Here is a 23,817-nt window from a genome sequence, read left to right on the forward strand (position 1 = left end):
ACGTAGGGACAAAACAGTGCACCCATGTGTAGGTGCAAGCTGTCAGTGACAAAGGTCAAAGCCCTTAGATGAACACGCATGCTCGCTCACCCGTTCGTTTGAAGGTAGAAGCAAAATTTTGATACAATCTCTTAATGAGATTTTTTTTTTCTTATGCCAATTACTGTGCACTGACATCCAAAAGACTGCTAAAACCAAACATTCTTCCAGCAAAATTACCTAAATCAGTCAGCATTATTCAAAATCATAGCCATTTATCAACAAAATCCTCAATGTAACTAATTACAGTTTTCACTTCTGAAAACTGGCCAAGTGGCTAATTCTACGCAGCTTTAAAGCTGCCGTCGGCAGGTTTTCAAAATTCCGAGTCTAAAGTCGGAAAATTCGAACTGATACAACTTTCAGGTCCCTCCCCCTCTGTGGACGAGGTTGTGCACGTGAGTTCACACCAGTGTGTGCGTACACAAGCTGGGGGCAGACTCACGCTCAGCATGGAAGACGTGGTTGGTGACTGTTCTGCTCAGATAATAGATAAATAATAAACCTAACGTGATTGGTTAAAAACAGCCGGGAGCGCTCGATTTTTGCAAGCACGATTACAGGCTTTAGAGGGAGCTACAGAATTCGGGATTTTTCCTAAACAGCCTATTTACTATTCTACTTCCAGAATCCCATGACAGTTCAAGCTAATATGACTAAAAAAAAGTTGCAGACGGCAGCTTTAAATCAATTCTAAAATGACATGCACCTTATATTTCAAATAGTTTGTTTAAGTGAAGCCTGTAAAGAAGACAAGCAAAACTATGTCGACTATACCGTTTTTTTCTTTTAAAAATAAATAAAGAGGCCCACTAACAAGTTATAGCCATCAATCATAACTGATGACCCATTAGAAAGGTATGGCAGTGCATCCATCCACAGAAACCCTGTTCACTGCTTACATTCTCTCATTTTCTTACAATGCTCGGGGCATTTCTACACTGGCATCACTGGGCAGCAGGTATGTAGATCTCCCTAATTAATTTGCAAAGAATGCGAGGGCAGGACTCTAAAAAGAGAAGAATAAAAAAAAATAAAATAAAAAATAAAACACTGAAACCAGGTGACTTTATCATCTCTAATCTATTTAAAAATAAAAATAGTAAACACCTTAAATCGATCATTGATGATCATGGGGTCATCCATGGCTAAGAAGCTATTGATGTGCCTTGAAACCAGGAGGTGGACAGTGGGATTTCCTGACTTGGAAGGGATTTCTAATAAAAATAAATGTAGGTTTTCACCTAAATGTAGGTGCTCAGTGCCCTGAGCAATCCCCAAACTTCTCCCCGGGTGCTTCGCCTACAGCTTAAACGCAAAGGTCAAATTCCTATGTGAAAACTGATGAATAAAGATTTGTCTATTTTGAAAGCAACTGATCGTGGGAACTATGCATTAGAGCTAGAACGTTTGTGTGCACGCTAGTCGCTGCGCTAGTGGAGCAGAGAGTGGGGCAACCCTGTAAGCATGCTGCCAACAGGCCTGGTCAAAGAGTGGTTCAAATGTCAAAGAAAGAGACTTGTACAGGAGACCCAACCAAAAAGGTGAAAGCAGCGCAACAGAGAGCAGATAAAAAGGCCCAATACAAAGCCAGTGCAAAAAAAAAGATCAGCTGAATTTTTATAGTACGCACTCTGGTGCATCCGAGTTTAGTTGAAAATGATTTCAAATACCCGTATTCAGTGACCAGTGTTGTTACCGAGGTCAACAGAGGCAGAAGAAAAAAAGTTATTTCAGCATTTTGTTGGCAATGATCCCAGTGCTGCTGAGGCTTTAGTTTATGTCAAAAGAATTGCATATACGCTGGATTCCAATGCACCAAGATTGTGCAGCTAAAACAGACTGAATTGCAGGTGGGTTGTGTGACCTATTTTTGCCATAAGAACCACTCAAGTGTGTTGCTCCCTGTGAGACAGACTTTATTGCCCTTTTGGCGGGTGAAAAACATCCCCGTGTTTTCTTAGCAGCCAGAGACTATCGAGCCTTACTTTTATGATCACATCCAATAGCAGAGGCCGAAGGGTGTGGGTGTGTGTGTGTGTGTGTGTGTGTAGTAAATCAGGTCCACGGAGAGCAGCAAGCAGGGGGTTGAGATGTGAGGTGGGGTATACGGAGGTTTTTGCGTGTGCACACCAACACAAATAAAGACATAAAGGCTCATAAGAAAAAAAAATTGAAGCCACTGACCATTAATTTCACTGCTTTTGTCAAGATTTATGTCCTGGAGAAAAATGGTGATCACAGGCACAGCATCACTGAGGATGTCTGTACTGACTGCACCACCAGACCATTTTTTGCTGTTTCCATAGCACTTCAACATGTTCCCATGCAAAGTGAAAACCACTGAAAGACTAGAAAATCTTTGCTTTTATAATGCATGTACAAAGCAAGGAGCTAAATAAGGCCAAGGGAAGCCTTAAGTTTGCTGTTCCGTGCTATAAGCAGGGTGAGTTTGGGGGCTACAAAGAGTATTTTGGGAATTCATTTTTCTCAAGGATGACAATGTGCATCTCAGCGTGGACATTTTGGTGATTGTGGAGGTGTAGAATTGGGGCAACAAAATGGCCTCCTGCACTGATCAAGGCAGTGAAAGAAAGAAAGGAAAAAGGGAAGTGAGAAGCAACTTAGGTGGATAGCAAGGGCAACACTTTATCTCTGTAACCTGAATTAGAATGCCAGAGGACAGCCGTGTCATATGGTTGAGAGTTTAAAAAACAAAAAGCAGAAGTGGGCAAGAGACAGACGAAAAAACAGGGAGACAAAGGGCAAGCGTAAGTAACAAAGAGCAATACAATTGGGGGAAAAAAGGAGCAGTGGAAATGTGATTACAAAAGATAAGCCCCTGTCTGACACTTCATGAAGAGCACAGGATTCATTTTGTATTAACTGCGGGATCACAAATCTGCTCTCCTATGGACTTCAAGATAACAAGCTGTGTGCTAATGTCGAAGATGTGCTGAGAAAATGTTCACAGCTGAGCAAAGAACGGCAAATGAAAGCAACGTCAAGATGAAAGCTCCAAAAAGCTGCGCACAGCATCCGCAGGTTAAAAACTGTTTTTATGTGGCGGCAAAATTCTTCCGTTGTTGCAGCAAACTGCTGTGAGTGTTTAAATCTTTGTGTGTATGTGTAGTTGAGTCAGCTGTGATCTTTAAAGATCAAACAAATCGATAGCAAACCTCTGTTTGCAGTGGATAACCGAAGCCTCACCACATTGTAGGAAATAAGGTCTCTCCAAGTCTGAATAAACTTTAGTGCAAAGACAAAAAGAAGACCATGAGTGCTGTGAAATGATCTGTGTATATGTCCTGTAAAGGGGGCCATTATGATCCAACGTCTGCTTTGTGTGTTTTCATCAGATCTGGGCATGCCAGAAAACTGCAAGCAAATAGGATTAAACCCAGTAACTGCTGAATAATGCAGGATGAAACTAAAAGTCTTAAGATCATCCAGCTCACCTGAAGTGAGAGCACGAGAACAGCCCGACCAGGAAATAAATGTAAAACATTAAGAGTGTAGTTATCAAAACAGAGTGGAACTCAACATGGTAAATCCACAAATAAATGGAAATAAAAAAAAATAATAATAAAAAAAAAAAACTGGAAGTTTAATCTTTTATGAACAAAAAAGCAATATGCTGAGGCAAAGAACATCTTGCATAACAACATTTAAGGAGACCGTACTGGTCAAGGCAGGGTTTTGCCATGCACAGCGTTGTAATGCACGTCTGCCTCTTACAGCTTTCTGCTGCCACTTTTGGGGTCAGTGTTAAAAATATAGGGTGTTTGCGTCATCGTGGGTCCTTTGCCCAACTGTCCTGTCGCATAAAGGACAAAAGGGACATTGGACAAGGAGCTCAAGACTGTTCAGTGCACTTCTTTGTGCTTTTCCAATAATCATTTTCACAGTTTTCTTCTTTGTGGTGAATTCTGCTGCAATCATCTCCTTTGAGGCAAACTTCCAACCAATCAGCAGTCGGTTGATAAAGCGTCGTCACTGAGGGGGCAACTTACTGTTGGCTTTGTGGAGAATTATACACAGATATGTCTACGTAGCCTTGGCATTGGATGAGTTCCTGCCATCCTTCACGCAGATACTTTGCTAAGTAATTGTTTTCAAGGCTGTTTAAAGCATTTCAGAACCAAAGCCTTTAGAAAAACAGGTGAATCAGAACCTCAGCGTTGCCTCAAGCCAAGTGCGACCTCATCCTCATCAGCATGGCTAATTTGAGAATATCTGCCCAACAGGGATGCTGGTAATTGGACACATATTTTGCTGCTTTTCTCCCACAACCCCTCTCTAGTTCTTCACTCCTGCTAATTAAACAACCAGAAACACAGATGTATATGTGCATGCAACCCTGTGTTTGTCCATCAATTATAGATTTGTTGTTGACGTGGTAAAAATTACTTCAAACCCAGTTGCGAACCACAGCACTCAGAGTGTAGACATCAGGGGAATAAACAGAACGAAAAAAGAGGAATAAAACAGAAAAGGGAGGGGGAAAGAAAAAAGTTTAGGGTTTATGGTTGGGGAGAGGAACGAAGAGATGCTTAGGGTAGGAGACTTGGCAAGCCTTCAGCCTCCCACTGTTGGCAGCAGAGTTACAAACTGTTTGCTCACAGCAGTAAATGCATCCATTAGGATTGTTCCAGGAGATAATAACTGTGTGTGTGCAACTTACTGTGGACGTGTGCGTGTTCGAGTGTCAACTGTACAACAAAAGTGGCAGACGAGTTGGAGTGAGGCGATAGACGAGCGATAGGGAGCAGCGACAGAAAATGTATGTGGAAGCAAGCGTTTGTCAGTCAGTGGGTGCTAAATGTCAGCTCCACAAACCCAGTGCTAACAAGAACACCGCTCCGACTGAGGCCCCCACTAATAACAGTGGAGGACATAGTTGTTGGTTTTACACTTTTCCCTTGCATGTCAACACCCATCTGTTTCATTCTAACCTGTAAAGACTGGATGCAGCATAATAAGGATAATTTCACACTAATTGCAACGTTCTTCTCCATTTAGGGTATGAGGGCACATGGGCGTGTTTTCAATGATATTGTTTGAAAGACATGTTAAACAACACTAGGGGATTAGAAATGATTCACGGAAACAAAGTTTAAGCTGTACAATAGTTTTTATGTTTTTACAAGCATCAACTTCGCTTTTATTATTCCAAGGAAACTTTAATGTTTTAGTTAGCTGCTCTCAGACACCGGTTAGGCTTTAGGACGTTTTTGAAAGGGCACTTCTAAAAAGGACAGCGACCCATATTTTCATATAAATGAAGAGCAGGGATTCAAAGAAAAACAATCTGATGGTAAAAAAGATTGAGAATTGAAATCCAGTTACCCAAATGTAAATCTTCCACTGGCATTAATGATATCCATTAATACATACCGACATGCTAACATGCTAAGATAATGAAAAGTGGGATTACATATCAGCTTTCACACCAGTGTAACTGAAGCACTCTGAAAGGGATTTAACGCTTTTCAAGAAACTGCAGTGCACCAGTCAGTCTTTCTTAGAACTTCCTCTGCACATTCAGAGAGGGAGTCAGCCAGCAGAGGATATTTAAGAAGCTACATTTCTATAGCTGGCCTCAATGGAAACCCTTTCTGCTCACACTCGGGCTGGGTAAAGTGGAAAAAAAAAAATATCACAATATCATTTTCTATATCGATCAATCGCAATATAGTTTGATAATGATGTCAATTTCAAAAGTTTACTCATAATGACCACATCATAAAAGAAATATGGTCAAACTTTAGAACAGATTTATCAACCGTGTAAACACTCAACTGTGCAAACTTACTTGGAAACAATACAAGTTTTCTCCCTTTTGTAATTAAATGAGTACGATAAACAAAACCAGAATCCGCAATCTCGTGTCCATTGTGGCATTCACCAACCGACGACAAACTTTGCACACCGTTTTATTCCGCTCATCATTTTTACTGAATCCAAACCACCTCCGCATTACTGACATAGTGGGACCTTTTTCTGTCAACTACTTCCAAGTGTCTGGGAAAACCATTTAGCAACAAGCTAAGAGGCACATTACTGCCAACTAGTGGACTGGAGTGCTCACACAGCAGGCTCTGTAGATGGATCAACTGAAAAATGTTGCATAATGATCATCGAGACTGACGTAAATTTAAGTGCGATATAATTTCGTGAACGTTTTATCGTCCAGCCCGAGCTCCCCACATACAGATTCTGGCCTTCCACCAATTTCTGCCATTAGCTTTATCTGTGCAAATTCAAGGCTGAGAGCCCAATCCCACTGTTCTTTCTTCAGAATAGAATTTGCAAGGCCTGTTGGCCCTTCCCTTTATGCCCCTGACCGTCCTCTGAGAAACGCATTAAAAGAAGAGGAGGAGTGGGGAGATGCCGATCGCTGACACAGCTCCGGAGGAAGCCTCTTTTGTTGTTAAGGGATATAAAGAAATGGAATGAGAGAAGAGGTAGAAGGAAGAAGATGCTGAAATGAGGCAAAGAATGCAGGTGTTAGGACATTCTGCTGGAGTAAGCTGGTGAAGGATTACTGCCTCAAATCTCTCCTCTTTTCAGCCTTTATTTGGTGCTTATTTATTCTGATCTTTAAAGCTATAGTGTATTGCGCATCACAGAAGGTACGCACACATACGCACGAGTAAACAAGTGTCTTGTGAGTGTAGGGAAAGTCAGGCGAATAGAGAATGGAAAAGGACCCGACATCAAGAGGTGGGAGGGCTCGGCAGGTGTGCCCCTTTTGCAGCAGGGGTCAGAGATTGACACCTCAATAAGTGAACAAGTGACAGCAGACTGACGGGAAAAACAGAGACACACAAAGAACATCGCAGATGGCAACAAGTGAGGATGGTCTTGAGAAACGCAGCGTGTACATGTTTGTGTGTTGGAGTCCTAAATCAAACTGAGCAGAAAAGGAGGAATGACAGGGAGCATGGGGAGGAAAAGACACAGACTGACTCTTTTTATGATGACAGCCGTATGAACGGACAAGGCTAAATGTGAGTGTATAATGCATTTTAACCCCACAGTCAAGACCATATCGATGTGTGGCAACTGCTGTGTCGCCAAGGGAACTATAAGCACTGAAAGACCCATGTCTGCTTTGTCGTTGCTTGTACAAAGTAAACTCACTCAATTTTCTTGCAAGAAGAAATTGAACCTCTTAAAACCTCCCACATGTTTCCAGGTTGGTGCTGGCTGTTCCTAAACAACTATATTCGTTTTCGAGAAAGTTAAATCAAATAATAAAATTCTAGTATCATTCCAGCAGTAGATCTCAGAGTTCTACGTGAACCTTTTTGCCTTTTTGATAAACACGGCATCTTATGACATTCTTTTGCTACAGTGTTCCTGTTAAGAGAGCCAGCAAAACAAGCAAAATATCAGGAAAATGAGGGCATCTGTGTGTGTTCAGCGTGTGCGCTTCACTCCTGTGGTTAAGACTTAAAAAGGTCACTAGAAGAAACATGCACACAAAATTTATGAAAAGGCAAGTCTGGGGGAACGGAAAAGACTCAGAGTGTGCATGTGTGTGTGAACAGACTGGCATTAATTCACCGAGGGAGGTAAAATGCTAATAAGTAAAAAACAATTAAGAAAGGAGCAGTAAATGTGAAGAGACTTCATGGGGCAGAACAGGAAATGAATGGGAACCATCTGACCACATAAGAACCAACAAGGCAAATCAACCTGGCTCCCTGGCCAGTTTCCTTCAGTATTCACGTTGAAACAGCAGAGCAGGAGTTTAATAGGAAAAAGGCTAACTGAGACAATACAGATTTTGTATTAGCTTAGGACGTACAGGTCTATAGCAGTGCTTAGGGCAACGTCTTTTACGGGCGTTATGTTAAAAAAAAGTTGCTTGAAAAGGCAAAAATGTATAATTTTTCACACCAGAAGTGTTCCTGCTAAATCAAAGCCGTTTTCACCCTTTTCGAAGATAATTCATGGCTATATAAGAAAACTCAGTTCTCTTGTGAAATATACTAAAAATACTTCATTATATGGTGCTAATCTCAGGTGTATTAAGGGCTTGTTCAGTCTTACTATGGACACTATGCCAGTGAGTACATTGTGCCAAACCAGTTAATGAAAATGTGTCTAAATGTATCATTTTTGGAGAGTTTGCCTCAGATTTGTTTGCTGCACCATACACTTACCTTAATTATAAGATCATATGATAAGATAATCTTGAAGAAAAGCTAAACCCTAGATGCAGAGTGGAATAAAAGTAGAACGTAAAAATAAGGAACAAAAGGCTGAAAAATGTACTTTTTAGGGCATGAAGAGAATTAAACTACTGCTCTTGGTGATGTGGAAAAACACTGCAGTGCCCTTCGTGTACAGGAAGAGGCTAAAGAGGATACAGTTGGCCTCAAAGTACAGTGTGTGCCTGTGTCTTTGTGCCGTTTGCTCTTATCAGGATGGACGTTAAAGTTGCAATCCCATCACACGCTTTAAACACAAGGTCGCTCTCGTAAAAAAAAAAAAAAAAAAAAAAAGTGGCGATAAAGGGGTGGGCAGGTTTCTCCTTTTCTCTCATCTTTCCATCTCCATCCAAGCCCATCTATCTCTTCGTCACCACGATGGCGCAAAAGCGTTTATGTGGGCCACTCAGTTCACCTTCAGGCAATAATTCAATACTTTCAAGGAGCAAAGCCAACCAGCAGTGAAACTGATCTAAACAGGTTGAGCTGTGCTTTATCTACAAACTGCTGCAAAAGCAAATGATGAACTCTACTTTTGACACCATTAAGTCCCGACTTATGCGAGGAACCAAATGGATGGTCAAGTACTCAAGTGCGACAACTATCAATGGCATTAGGCTGCTAATGCGGATTTCAAGGTCAGCTTTTAAATTACAGACAAAGTCTGCACTTAAACTGCAAACAAGCACAGCTTGGCACTTGTCCTGCAGCTACTGTTCTATTCCACTGAGCAACACAACCAGCACTAACACAGACACAATTACAGCCCAATTATGACACGCGGCCAGGACAGACTTGAAGGAGGTTGGAGGAATAAATGGATTAAACGGAAAAGGTGAATAATTGAAACACTCACTTTGAGCACCTCTCAGGTTTGTTTCGACATTAAACTAATTGCACAATGTGACATTGCCTGCGAGGATCAATTGAAAACTGTGCAGCAAGATTTACCAATTTTACTATCTTCATCTGCCGCTGAAGATTGATTTTATTGTTGCTACTCTAATGTAATAATTAGAAGTCCCATCTGGGTCACATTACTATTAGATAATAAAACACATTTGTTGCCATTTTTGGTAACAAGCTGGCATATAATGGTAAAAAGCATTGAATATTGCTTATATGGATATAATCCAAACTAGTCTTGCTGTTAGCTTCGCGCCACAGTTATTAATGGATGGGGACATATCTTGACTAAGGCAATAAAGCAGCAGTAAGCAATATACAGCGTTGCCTTCTGGAATCGTGGTTTATTTAACGAAACAACGTGATGGGGGGAGCTGGAGGGGCAGTTCAGTCCCCACCGTCTGTCTCACTGACCAGGAAACCACACCATGCATTATTCATTATGTCTATTCACACGCCGTCTGTCTCTCTCACAAACATGCAAACACACGGAGTGTATGTGTATGCTGAAGTACGAGACGGGAGAAGACGAGTCCAGAATATGCAAAAACCTAAGCTTGGAAAACAGGTCGAAATGGGAGAAAAATGTGAGGGAGACTGAAGGAGACAGTGACATGGTCAAAGATGGGGAGATCCAGCACTTGTGTAATCGACCTCATGCCAAAGTAATTCAAGCTTGATCTGAAATCAATGTGAGAGCATGGGAGATGTGAAAAAATCTGATGCTGCCTGTGGCCATAAGTGGCAAAATAATGTGTATAAAAAGGGGTCAAATCTGTGAAGTATACATGCTGTGTGTTTGCAAAGAAAGATTACTGTATTGATCTGAGCTGCACTGACTATATATGTGCCGAGACAAATAGAAGCGACGACAGACATGTTACATTTCAATTATCCAACTGCCAGTGTTCATACTTCTACTTGTGGTAGAGGTTTAATGAGATTGACCGCATACAAGCAGGGAGAACAGAAAGCAAACTTCTCCTCAAACGACAAAGGTATTGGGTTTATTAGCATTTAATTAAAATGCTCACTAAGAACAGTTATTAAGGCGGAGAGATCTAGAGGCAGGCATTAGCAAGGCATCTGTGATGCCACGCTGGCACAGTGACTCATCAATCCTCCACAACACAGCCTCCTGCAGGTCTGGAGGCAGACGGTGCCAACCCCCGACACTGGCAGCCTGGTGTATTCAGTTTTCATCTCATAGGGTGGGGAATGTGGGTGCGAGGGACCCTTTTAAGCACGACTGGGCTTGGTTTAGGATGCCATGCGACGCCGCATGACAACCTAAAAGCGCCGCGCTACACAGAGACAGAGGTAAGTTGTTGTCCGTGTCTGCTTTTTGATGTTGCCAGAAATTTTTCTTCCACTCAGGCTAAAAATCACCAGGTGAAATAAGGAGCTCTGTCAAACTGCAAAGAGGCAAATCCACCATCTACTTTGAAGAAAATAAGAAGTGAAATGACTTTTAGTAATGTGTAGCTTCTACTCCATGTCGTTTCAGATTCAGCCAAATAGAAGAAACTACATTGCGAGCACATGCGCCAAAGTTCTGTTACCCGACAATAAGCTTTTATATTTTCAAGGTCCAAACATAAAACATGCTGGAAATGATAAGTATGGATAGAAAAATAAAGCACATAAAATTGTAAAGAATGAGTCTGAGCTTCTGTCGTGTGATCAGGGACATATTTTTCTTTATATGACAAGTGAAAGACAATTTTGATGAACAAGATAGATATAAAACATACGAGCAGGCAGTTTGGGCAGAACAGACAATGAGACACCACCCCAGACTGAATGAGGTCAATAGAACTGAAGGCATACGAAGGCAGAGCAGTACACTACAAATTACAGTCCACTTAGCCTGCTCTCATCACCGCTCAAATAGCTTCACCTTCTCTTCTCATCCTTACTTCCTCTCCCATAACTGGAAATCTGAACGAGAGCATTCGTCTCATCTATTAACTCAAAGGCAAAATATATCAAGAGCGCCACAAGTGAGAATGTTTACTGAATGTAAAGAAACATGCAAAGCATTAAGCGGATGCTGGATATGATTATATTGAGAAAACAAAAAAGGAAGGATTGTTAAGCAACAGTAAGCAGAGTGCTTTAAAAAAAAAAAAATCTTTCAACTTTCAAATATGATGCACCTTATATTGATGTCAATACCACACTGAGATCTCAGCTGGAATGACTCATTAGGTGTGTGAATGGTTTGAATTTTTTCATCATCTTATGTCTTTCTTTAAGACTACTGACTCATCCTCGATAAACACGTCAATGCGGCAACACTCCTCTGTTCGCCTCCCTCCTGGTTAGGCAGAGTTTTTGAAGTTGCCACCCGAAAGCGTGAAAAAAATAAAAATAAATCAACACAGAGGCTCAGTGACTGAGATAGTGAATGGATGTTTTGTCAATGGAAGGTGGGAGGTGAGAGAAATTAAATGGAAGACATCAAAAAAGAAGGGAAACGTCTGGGGAGTGGTGTTTACCGATGTGTTCTCCTTTCGCTTCAGAATTCTGTGCTGCTGTTTTGGTTCCACGCAGGGAACGGGAGCAGTGTCTGTCAGAGATTAACACTACACAGAGAGAGCGGGGACAGGGAGAGGCAGGAGGAAGAGAGGCAGGGAAACGGGAAGACAGGGCTGATAAACAAGTGATTTTCAAAAGGAGGGAGTAAGAAAGTGAGAGAAATAGCACAGAGAATCATCTGTGAAACAAAGCAAAATCAGGGGTGGTGGTGGAGGTTAGAAACAGAGACAGAAACCAGGGCTTCTGCCCTCACTGCATGCCACATTAATTATGCAAGTTTGCATCAAGTGAAATTAAAACATTGCTGTGCAGCAGTGTAGAGAGAAATTCAGATGAGGGACATATTAGATATTTAAAACTGGACACCAAAGATTGCGAGGGAAGCGAGAGTGGAACAAATAAGAACAAAGAAAGATTACAAGGGGGGGCATTAGTAGAAAACTAAAAGAGACGAGAGTGCTCATGTCTGCACCCAAACTTCCTTTCAAAGAATAGAAGAAGAAGAAAATGTCTAATCACAGCGTAGTGAAATACATGATACATATGGGGAGGTGGGGGACGGATCACACAGAGCACTGAGTCAACATGTCATCAGCTCAACAAAGCACTTGAGAACTCAAAATGGCACAGAGGTGCGCAAGCGAGGAAAAATATTTCATGAATGCAAATGATCCTGCCACCAAAACCCAAATCAAATGTTATTCACCTGAAGCCACCTGAGGAACATCTTTAAAAGCTGCTGCAATCAGATGCTATTCAGAAGTGAATCAACAGCAGAATGGCACGCTAATGAAGTCAAAAATCCATAATCATGTTAGAGTGTGACACACCTTGATGACAGGTTTCAATTGTACTCATTGTAGCAATGAAAGATGGCGAGAAAGATCAGTGACTTCGCCAACTTTCATCATCTCTTCCGTTCTGCTGCTAACTCAGAGCTCGTGCGCTTCCTCTAACCTCTTCATTCGAGCTCCGTCTCAGGGAACTCGATCAGGTTTTGCTGTCGGGGACTGTATAACACCCTCACTATGGTGAGACTAGAACTGTATCTGTGTTTTTATCTCGATGAATGTGGTCCTCATGCCTGATAAATACTGCCTTGCTGTTAAAAACTTGCTGACACCACCAATGAATAGTAAGGGTGAGATGTGTGTGTGTGTGTGTGTGTGTGTGTGTGTGTGTGTGTCAGTGAGTTGGGATTGAGGTAATGTGCTTGATAGCAATTGTTTAATTCAATCTCCAATCATGCATTAATAATTTCCTAATATGTTGCCGTTTGCGACACAAACATTTGTCTACCTGCAACACTGCTTAAGGCTAAATTTCCATGAGAATTAAACACTAGAGGACAGTGGAGTCAGCTACCCTACACAGGAAAAGCCATTCAAAGCAGAGATGCAAAAGAAGAGCAGAAGAGAGGGAGTGTGTGGCCTGGATAAGTGGTGGCAGGATTATAGCTAGTTCCATCATGGCTTTGGTCCATTCATTGCTTCTTAGAAAAACCTATTAGCATGTGAATGAACAGACACACAGTGGATGGAGTTTTCTAAAGCCCAGGAGCACTGATCCACTATCAGGTGAGCTTTCTGTAAAATGGGAATAAGCAGGGGAGTATGGTTAAGGTTTCTGTGTATATATGTGTTTGGGGACGGGAGAGGGTAAACCTTTGTCTGAATTTTGGATGAGATTTGACATCAGTCAAGGGACGTGTACAGTGCTTTAAATGCTGTAATAAAGTTCGCCAGGGAGTAAACAATTTAATCAGCTTATTAAAGTCAGTGGTCCCATCTTTGTATAAACTCTCTTGACAACATAACAGACTGACATTAAGCTTTATGTGACAAGAGATAAAGTCACTTATGACATCTGAAAGGGAGGGGGGAAAAAAAGACAACATTCCTCCGTAGTTTATTTAAATTGTAAAACTGTATTCGTTGATGTTAATGAAATATCGAATCAAGAGTAACAGCCTTTCTGACATCTCTGAAACCGTAATCGTGTACTTAAAGCAAACTAAAATTAAGGGATGAAGTTAAACTGCAGCAACATACAGCAGATGCCTCAACTTGGACTAAAAAAAAAACAAAACAAAAAAAACAGAAAAGCGAGAGTGGAAGGATTTGAACATCAGGAGTCCAAAAGGAACTGAAGCGATGGGAAATGACAAAACCACAGCCAGAGTGTTCCGCTTCACTGCTTACCTCTCTCTGCAGCACCAGCTCTTTGGTGAACAGCATGGCCTCTTCGCTGAAGGGTTCGGCCACCTGCATCCCCCCAGGCGTATTACGAGAACTGCGTGGACATTCAATACCTAGCCAAAGATGACAAAATTGTTGGAGACAAAGGTCAGCAAAGCCGCTTATCAAAAGAGCAGCGAGAGGTGCAAAATTGCTTTCACGTCATTTGGCTTTATGAGACAGAAAAGACGAGGAGATTATTCGTTTTAAAACAGAGAAGCAAAGATGAAGAAAGTCCTATAACCGTCAGCAGAAATACTTTTATCTGCAATTTCTTGGACCTTTGGTGCTCTCCATAACTGATGAAACATCGCGTGTCCTCCTTATCACACAAAACTGCATGCAAGTGGCACAACACAGATTTACCTAGCACACCATCATCTGCGCTTAACGGTTAAGGTATCAACCCCGAGCATTTGAGGCAGAAAAGAGAAGTTAAACAGCTATAAGTACATTGTGATAAAGGGAGAGTGCAGGAAACAAATGCAAAATAGAGTTTTCTGTAGTTGAAGGTGAATATGAACAGTTAAGTTTGTGTGTGATCTTGGACGCATTCGTCAAGGCTCTGCGCACACACATGAATTGTTTATGAACAGTTGTTATTGAATGTCCGGCTTCAGTTCGAGTTGGACGCTCCTTCAGGACTGGAAATAGTGCTTGTTTATGCAATGTGCTGCAATGTACAATAACTTCAAGACGAAAACACGAGTCCGCAAATTTTTACAATGGAAAAAGTCGACAAGGGGAGGTTCAAGTCCACGTGGTGGAATCACGTTTCTGTGCATTATTCAATTAATAAGCTCAACTGCCTCACACTTTCAAAACAAAACAACAAGCAGGTTCTGGCTCCGTTTTACATAAAGCACCCTAACGATAGTTTCAGGTGGGAGTTAAAGCCTAAAGCATACTGCTAATAAAGCAGCAACTCTCTGCTCAGGGTCTTTCTTTCCTGTGTGACTCGAGGTTTAATTTAATGAGATTTACTGGCATGACAGATATACCGCCTCAGGACAGACTCCCAAATACATGACAGGGAGGTAAAAATCGGATTTGTTAGGGCAACCTGGTGACTTAGAGCGTGGCTGTCTTGGTGCAAGATGATCCCAGGCTTTGAATTTCACTCCTGGTTTTAGCAAATGTTGTTTGCGTCCTTCCCATATTGCATTACGCTTCCTCCAAATGATCATGCACTTATGTAACAAGCGTTTGAGATGTTTGTGTCAGGGATGTGCAGCTGAACTCTTGCTGGAAAACATATGTAGAATAGACTTGTGTGATTAGGTATTACCTCATGCATTTCTCAGGTTAGAAGATGGAACTACACTCTACGTTGTAATATTTAATGTTACCCCAAGGACAGAGAGACACTTCAGTGGCGCTTACAAAACTTGTGGATACAACAGTTCTTTACAATGATAATCTAGGCCACCATGTACCAGGTTAGACTAAACACCGGCTACTGTAGTTGCAAAGAAATCCACCCCACAGAAGGGATAGTATTTTGTTCACCTCTCGAAGGACGGTAAAGAGAACTTCATTTTTCCTTGGTACTGTAAAAATCCACTTAGAAATTGGGAGAACAAAATAACTGTCACAGCTACCTGAAAACCAACATAGCAAGCCAAAGGTGCGATCAAACCAAAGAGGCAGCAAAACCTAACAAACAAGCTCGCGAGTAGCAGTTTTCCAGTTTGATGTTATAACTGCTCTAAAAGAACCAGCTGGCTGTGTTTTGGGTTTTTTCCCCCTCCAAATGCTTTCTGATCCCTACATGCCCAAGCCCGTCCCATTTGTGACAACGAGGACAAGGGATATCAGCGAATTCACACGCGCAGGGAGGGGAACTGACCCAGGACAGACAAAAAGAGGCCACAGTACAGTCAGTCCTGAAGAGTTAGGAAGAATTGTTGAGTCAACTGTCTCCAGAAATAAAGGTCTACACTTTACATATAATGCGAGTTCTTAAATCAAAGAGACATTAAGTTGGCATTTGGTTCCTCTTAGTAAACAGCAGAGATAAAACCAAAAGAATCTTAAGCCTCGTCTACAAAAACTAACAATGAACTGATTTCATTACAGTTCTAAATATGTACTTTAGTGAACCACAAAAAGGGCCAAGGAGATGTTATTGTAAATTTAAATTTCATCCAAGCTGTATAAACCAACGGTACAGGATTTACTGCAGCCATTAATCTAAACTTCGACAAAACTGAATAAACTAAAAAGCTTCCTGTGTAGCAGATAGGAAGAGGATGAGATCATCTGAAAGTATTTATAGAAGTGTACCAGGACAACACAAACACATGGGACTGTGAGGACTGGCTACAATACTGCCTGAGTCAAAGAACAACAAAAGCCAAACAAACAGCAAGAGGAGAGATGAGAGATGAGAGATGCGGATTAAACGAAACAAACAAAAAAGAAGGCTTCTGGAGGGGAAAATACTGCATACTGTTAGCAAAAATTGGTGTATGAAGTAATTTCAGAGAGGGAGATACGAGTTTCTGCTTGGGTTGGCCAGAGCTATGATAAGGGCTGGAATCGTGTTTTTCCCCCCCAAGCATAATCCACAGAGAAGACAACTCATACACAAAGAAGTCATGTTTAATTGCATAGAATAAAAAGCAAAAGGGCTGTATAGGCCCAAAGAGGCAAACACTTCCAACTCGTTCGAAACTCTTTAAAATGGCAAAATCATGCCCGAGATACGGATGCACTGATCCCAGATGAGGAGTCTAATAAAAACAAGTCATTTATATATCGAGTCAAAACCACGCTGTATGCTTCTCTAAAATGACCTGGCTACACTCCTGGAATGCAGTCGCACTTACTGTAGCCTCCTCCCTGCAGCACTCAAACCAAGCCAGGGAATCACTTAGAAGAGCCAATTTTAACCTGCGCCGAGATGCATAACTCAGGCTTGACACCAAGATAAACATCTGGGTCATACTCTAAGGATATCCATCTTATCTGATCTCGGAGACAAACAAGACATACACCGATCCTTCTGACATTGCACTACACGGCAAACAACACACGCCGTTGCACAGCTGCTCCTCATACTGGCTCCAAGTATGCGCCCACATGTCAATCCACCATATATCACATCGATCATATTTCATCTGTAAGACATCTTAGATTTCTCATCTTAGAGAGCGTCTGTTTGAGGACAAAGCTTAAAACTGTTTGCACCGACTTATTTTATTTTACACTGCTGTGCGTTTGTGTCACTTCCCCCTCATTTCCCATCACGCCGTTCTCTCCCGAGAGACTGCTGAGGTGGCCCTGTGGGCAGGATGTAGCATGTTACTCTGGGATTCAGTGTGAGCCACATGCCCAAGGAAATACCAACTGCCCCCTCCGCTCAAAGACACATTACTAAAATGTCAAACCCTTCCTTTAATTGTTGCTTCAAATTGTGCGTGTTCAACTGTGGTAAGAAGGCTTTTAAAAGCAACCGGTCTAAACATTGAGGCTCGCTTAAATAAATGATGCAAAACCACAAGTGATGCATTATGTACACTTTCAGCATGCAGTGATCTTTATTCTTGCTTTGATTCTCGAAAAACCAAAACTAACTGGGCGCGTTCATATCCAACAAGCACTTTATTTCTCTAATAGTCTCATCGTTGTGAGGGACTGATTTAGGCTGATGCAAAATGAGTGAGTAGACATTTCTCCCTTAATCAAGTCGGAAGCTTCGCCTATCAGAAATTTCTGTCATCATTGCAAATATGCGCATCATGTCACAAATTCCTATGCTAATGATGTGCGTGTTTATTAGCCTTTGACGTTTTTGCTCATACCCGACAGATGCTTATGCTCTCGTTTGAGTGTCTACAGGTATAAATTGATACTTACAGGATTGCAGGCATTCATTGGATGAATGCCATTAGTCGTTTTATTTTTTTCACCGTTATTAAAGTTACAAAGTCTTGATTTCTGACAGGATGCTGACAGGATATAATTAGCAACGCGACAGGCAAACAAACTAAAAGCTACTGTGTGTCTACGAGTTGAAGTGTGTTAATGTGTGTGTGAATTCAGCTCTAAAACTAATCTTTCCTCCATCACCCATAACCGCATCATTCCATTTAAATTTCCATCTCATTAATCTTCGTTGTCCTTCGCAGTATGTAACTGCGAGGTGACTATCCTCTTATTTGACTATCGCCCACCCCCCTTTCACAGCTGCCTGTGTGGAAACAGGCCAGGCAAAAAGATCAGCAGAGGGTGAAATTTGCAGGTGGGCAAGACACAGGGGTCGACAGAGGGGTGAGAGGGGCACAGCAGGCAGTCAGGGGGAGCAGACAAAAAAAACATGCTGGGGGGGGGGAGAATCCTAGGATTTGGTTTGACTACCCATCTTTTATCCTCACGACCCATCTTCTGCCATCATCTCACTCTGTGTCTCTAACGTAAGGCACCATTACCTCAGGCAAGGGTTAAGCTAAAAACATTCCTCCGCAGCACACAAAAGTGAACAGGAATTTCTTTATATAAAACACGATTAGATATATACAGTATATGTTTTGAGGGGTTTAAAAAATAAATAAATAAATAAAAAAATCTGAGATTGAGAAAAAGAAAAGACTTGCTGTTTTACACTAAAATCTACACACAAACTCTTGTCTCTGTACCTTGGGCCACCTTCACTGCAGCAAACTGATGCAGCATGATCTATAATTCATTTATAATGCGCAGTAAGCTATATTTCACATTTATTAAAGTTAAATATTAGTTGTAGGTAGACGCAAGCATATTTGCAGTGCTTCCATGAGCTTTTCTCTCCCCACAGAAGCACACGGAGGATTGGGTAGATGATTGATTCGTCTTTAGGCTGATGCAGCTTGTAGCCCCATTTAGGTTCAAAGAATGTAGCTCACAGTGCTTTAACACGTAACACTATAATAGCAACTTTATTATGTGGCAAGCCTTAAAATCCATCTTCAAACATTGAGGTATTCAGGCCCCCAGTTGTCCGACGGACGTGTGTGAATAACAATAAGATGTAGATGGAAATTTATGGGGCACAGAAAATAAGTGCTCTACACTTTAGTAGAAGCTTTTTAAACTCATCTAGGCTCTCCAAAGCCATTTTAGATGTGTTTTTCATTCACCCATAAACACACACACAGACATAGTCTGCAGCACTTCTTTTCTACAATCGCACACAGATGAACATATACGGGTGCGCTGCCGGCTTATGTGTCTCGCCTGAGGACATACTGGGGGATCAAACCACCAATCTTCAGCTCAGAAGACGACCGCTCTCAGTTGAGCCACAGCCGTCCTACAAATTTTTCAGGAAGTCTACAAACTCCTGTACCAGCACGCAAATGTATCCGCACATGCACATTGGCACTAATCTAAAAATAAATAAATCCGACAAATGGCGCAAAGTCACACACAGAATGACGGATAAAGCTCCTTGCTGACAGGGTAAATCTCTGTGTCCGATTGATGGGTGTTTCATCTGTGTGACAGTCTGCTCCTCAACTCAACTTTGAGTAACTTTGAAAGTACACTTCACCTGCTGTGGCCTCCGTCTGAAACTCTGTAAAAGCCAGTGAAGGTAATAAACTTTTACAGCCTTTTCACTGCTTGGTCTCCCTTTACTTCAACAGGCCTTTATTGCCACGTAGCTCAGAGCAATTGTATTTTTGTTTTCCCTTTACTATAACCCTTCATTTCTTTATCCTCCTTTCATCCACCACATCTTACTTCTGCCTCTTCTGTCTTCAACCCTGCCATGCTCTCAAATCCCTTTCCTCCATAGGTGCCCTCTTTACCCTTTATCAAACTTACATATGGAAGCAAGGCTGCACCAACCAGCAAGTGAAAGAAGAAGAAAGTGAATACTGGAAGGAGAAAGGGGAGCATCCCTTCACCTCCTGAAGTAAACCTCCGGCCCTCTTTGAAGCGTGCTCTCCTCTTTCCTATACCCGTTTTGTCATAAAACATTGTCTTTATCCATCAAAAAGAAACTCTGGGAAGGGAAGAGGCTTTGAGATGTCTCACTGGAGAAACGCATCTTAGCAACAAGAGGGATTCAGTTTTAAATCCGGACAGGATAGAAATGCTGCTGGCGAAGCAAGGTAGGAGTTAATATTCAAAAAATAAAAAAAATTTAAAAAAAATGCCAGAATTGCTTTTCAGTGTTACAAATTGAATTGCAGTGTTACATCACTTACTGCCTTGGGATAATTTGATTTACAGGGTTACTGTAAACAGTTTGCTCTTCAGTAGCCTCCCACAACATTGTTAAAGAATAAAAATCTAGCCGGGATGAATACAACATGAGAAGGAAAAAAAAAAAAAAAAGAAAACAACAAAACCAATACTAATGAAACAGATGACTAATGCAGGGCTGGTTTTAACATGAGCATCCTTTGAACAGTTTCTCCATTAGTCTGAGCAGTCAGTGTTTACTCAGCACCAAGCAGATGACTAAACACGGGACCTCGGCTTTTTGGAAAATGCACATTTTCCCTTAAACTCATATTGAATGGGACGATACTTAACCTCTCTGGAAAGCTTATGCATATCTGACGATGCTTATAGAGAAATATTCATGTCATGTGATGTCAGTTGCGTATGTAAATATCTTCCTCCACTAACAGCTGTAGGAAAACTGTCAGGAGCATGCTGCACAGTGATGGAAGGTCTATTTTTGAACTAAGACAACACATCTAATGTCCTGTCAGAAATATGTAATGGCTTTAAAAAGGATAAATTAATAAAAAATAAAAAAAAAGTCCAAAGGGCCTCTGCCATTTCATACACAGATCAACATAACAAGCTTGAGGCGGCCGCTTTATCGCATGTATCATTTTTTAACACAGCCCATGGTGCAGACGGGTGAATAAAACATGAAAAGATATCTTTGACATGAGAGAGAAAGGGAGTGTTGAGAGATTAAAAGCAGAGCTAATTCGGGGTTCTTTATAGCCAAGGAATTTATTTCATGAAGGGTTAAGGGCTTGACAACAGTTATCACGTAAAGGACACCATGTACAGAGCAACAAGCACCGAGACGACTATTGCCATGGCCGAACAAACGTAACACTGTCTCAAACATCCAAGATCAAAAAAAGGATGACAATTATATGACAAGGAAAAACGAACCCATCGCTATAGGGAGAACCAGAACGGGTCGTTCTACAGCTGATGTAGTGAATTCTAATAGGAAGAAAGGTTAAAAGATAACAGTAAAGGGGGTCATTTGTTTCATTGAGGGTTAACCCAGTCTGATGTTTGTATTAAAGACAGCGCAGGTCATTTCATTTCCTGAAGATGAATCTTTTCCTGTGGGAATGACCTTCATCTAATTTGCTCAGGGGCTATCAGCTCTGAATATGGCTGTTATGACTTGCTAATAAGCGTTGACTGAATCATTTCATTTTAAAAGCAGACTATGTAAACACCATCTCACACACACCTGTCATCTTGAACCTGAGGGTGGCGTGCATTTACTTTAAGCGCTCCTAATTGGAGAGAGAAATGTTACTGCAAACCAGAACGTGTACTGTATGTGCCGAGGGGATCATTTTAATACAGCTCGTAACGGCAGACAGAAGATGTAATTACAAAACCACCAGTGGAAAGCAAAGACAATAAGCAGCTAAATTAGAAAATTCATTTTTGTGTGAAAGATTCTGCCATGCGTAATTAAACTGAATCTTGGCTTTTGTCAGAAATATATAGTATTTGTTATCTTGACAATGAAAAGGAACCGTAAGGCGGGCAAATGTCAAGCGAAAATGGAGATGGACTAAAACATGGCTGCATTAAACGATGATAAAACAGTATCTTCTGTTGTGTGAGGACTAAGCCATAACCTTATTCCTATGATTTTCAGAGACTACCAAAGGTGCAGGCTCAGTATTATTACTAGTATAAAATGTCAAGATGATTGAGTGTGTAAAATAAATAACTGGACCTGTATGTCAGACCATGTGCTTCTTGCCATAAAATAAGTAGTAAAGTCTAAAAGAAGAACTCTCCTCTTTCTAGGGCGAAAACTAACGACTACTTTCATTAGATTAATATGATCATGGTCACAAAGTTGTGAGACAAATTGTACAAAGTGGCAACTATAGTTCCCTAAAGGAGATATTATGCCCCTTTTTCACAAGTTGACACATTATCCTGAGGTCTAAATTAAATGTACGTGACATGGCTTTAGTCAAAATAACAGACAGTACAGTAACTTGTTTTTTTTCAGAGCATCGGGGGAGAATGGGGAGATTCGACTCCACCTTTTGAGATCTGTAGTACTTAAGCTCCTCATGGACAGAGAGCACATGAGCATAGCCTGAGAGTTTAGACCTTACAACAAAGTGAGAAAATTCTATTCTCAATCACATTTCTTTCGCCTGCAGTTGAACTACGGACAGCGGATCAGCCACCGGTCCCTCCTTCAGCCACAGTCCTGTCGCATGGTGCGTTAAACAGCAACCAAGTTGCGAACAAGCACCACAGAACTTAACAGCCACCGGCCAGTTTATACACCAGACACTCAACGCCTATTTACACTGGATCCTCCTTGTTGATGCTTGTCAGGTAAAGACAGGCAACCAACAACAAACTGTGGTAAAACTAATAAACTGATTGTTGTTGAATGCCAACAGGTACAATTTGATATTCTAAGAACATAAGTTCTCACAACATGACCTTCTCAGAGGTAAAGAGGAGGAGGGGGGGGGAAACAACTTTCACTTGAGCTATAAAATAAAATGACCAGGTTCATTCAGTACTTGCAGACTCACAGGAGTTACCCCTCTTTAAGTTAACAAGGTGGACCTGGTTCTAATGACAATTACAACAGTGGAGAATACGAGTCAGGAGTCCATTTCACATCTGGCAGGAAGCCAGAGGGTGGGAAGGTGAGGTTAAAGGGGACACATGCTTCCTGCCAACACAGGTGCTCTGAAACAGGGTGGGCTGCAGTTGGCACATATGCCCAGCTTTCCCCTTGCCTTTTAGAGGGAAGTTTCAGCTCCAACACATCTACCGAGTCCCAACATGGTGCATACTATCTGCAGTAGCTGCTTTTGAAAGTCATGCCAAGGTGTGTGTACTTACTACAGGAAACGCATACTTTCAATTAGCTTTACCATGGCAGAAACTAATGTCTGACCAGACGCCGAAATAAGCCAATTAGATGACACAAAATTAAATGACCTTCACATCTGGAAGGATACCCACCGGCTAGGAGGAATGTGATGAGGCAGGTTTCTTTGGGCATGTACAACTTGAGGCGTGAGCCGCTGAAGACGTGTTCTACCACAGCTTCCGACCGGCCAGCCCTCTGCAGGAAGGGCAGGAACTGCTTGGCTTTTTGGGTCTCCTGATGGATTCGGAAAGAAAGACCAACAGATGACATTAAATAACCGTTTTCATTATATATTGTACTGTTTTCTTACAACAAAAGCAAAAACAATCATTTTTGGCATTTGTAAAGCAAAGATGCTGCTATAATCCTGTGGACGTAACGTTTTCCCCAAGTCCAAATTTGTGCTGAATCATACAAACGTGACAAAACAAAAAGGGCTTCGTGCAAACAGAATGTGTGCCTTTTCCCGACATCTTTACATCTCGGTGTGGCCTAATGAAGTCTGCCTAACTTCTTATTGACATGTCTGGGACCTTATGCAATCAAAAATAATTCTCTCCCTTCCTGCTTCCCTCTACGTCTGCAATGTGAGTCACTAGCTTATTGGTGTACTCAGGCCAAAATTACAAGCAGAGCTAAATCATGCAGCTAGTGCTGCAGTGCCAAGGGAAGATTTAGAAGAGATTTGAAAAAATAAAGAAATGAATAAAAGAAAAAAAGAAAAATTTAATATGTGCCTTCTCCAGGCATGGGC

General features: G+C 41.5%; 1 protein-coding gene across 1 annotated transcript in view; it reads right to left on the reverse strand.

Moving 5' to 3' along the window:
* snd1 (staphylococcal nuclease and tudor domain containing 1) overlaps positions 1 to 23,817 on the reverse strand; it is a 160,254-nt gene that overhangs the window by 91,918 nt on the left and 44,519 nt on the right. The window contains exons 15-16 of the mRNA XM_075471701.1: positions 23,156 to 23,297; positions 13,910 to 14,019 (exon numbers count right to left, since the gene is read on the reverse strand). Of these exons, the coding sequence (XP_075327816.1) occupies positions 13,910 to 14,019; positions 23,156 to 23,297 (252 nt within the window). The remainder of the gene's footprint in view (positions 1 to 13,909; positions 14,020 to 23,155; positions 23,298 to 23,817) is intronic.

This window comes from Odontesthes bonariensis, chromosome 8 (assembly GCF_027942865.1).
Source record: "Odontesthes bonariensis isolate fOdoBon6 chromosome 8, fOdoBon6.hap1, whole genome shotgun sequence".
NCBI classification, from domain to species: domain Eukaryota; kingdom Metazoa; phylum Chordata; class Actinopteri; order Atheriniformes; family Atherinopsidae; genus Odontesthes; species Odontesthes bonariensis.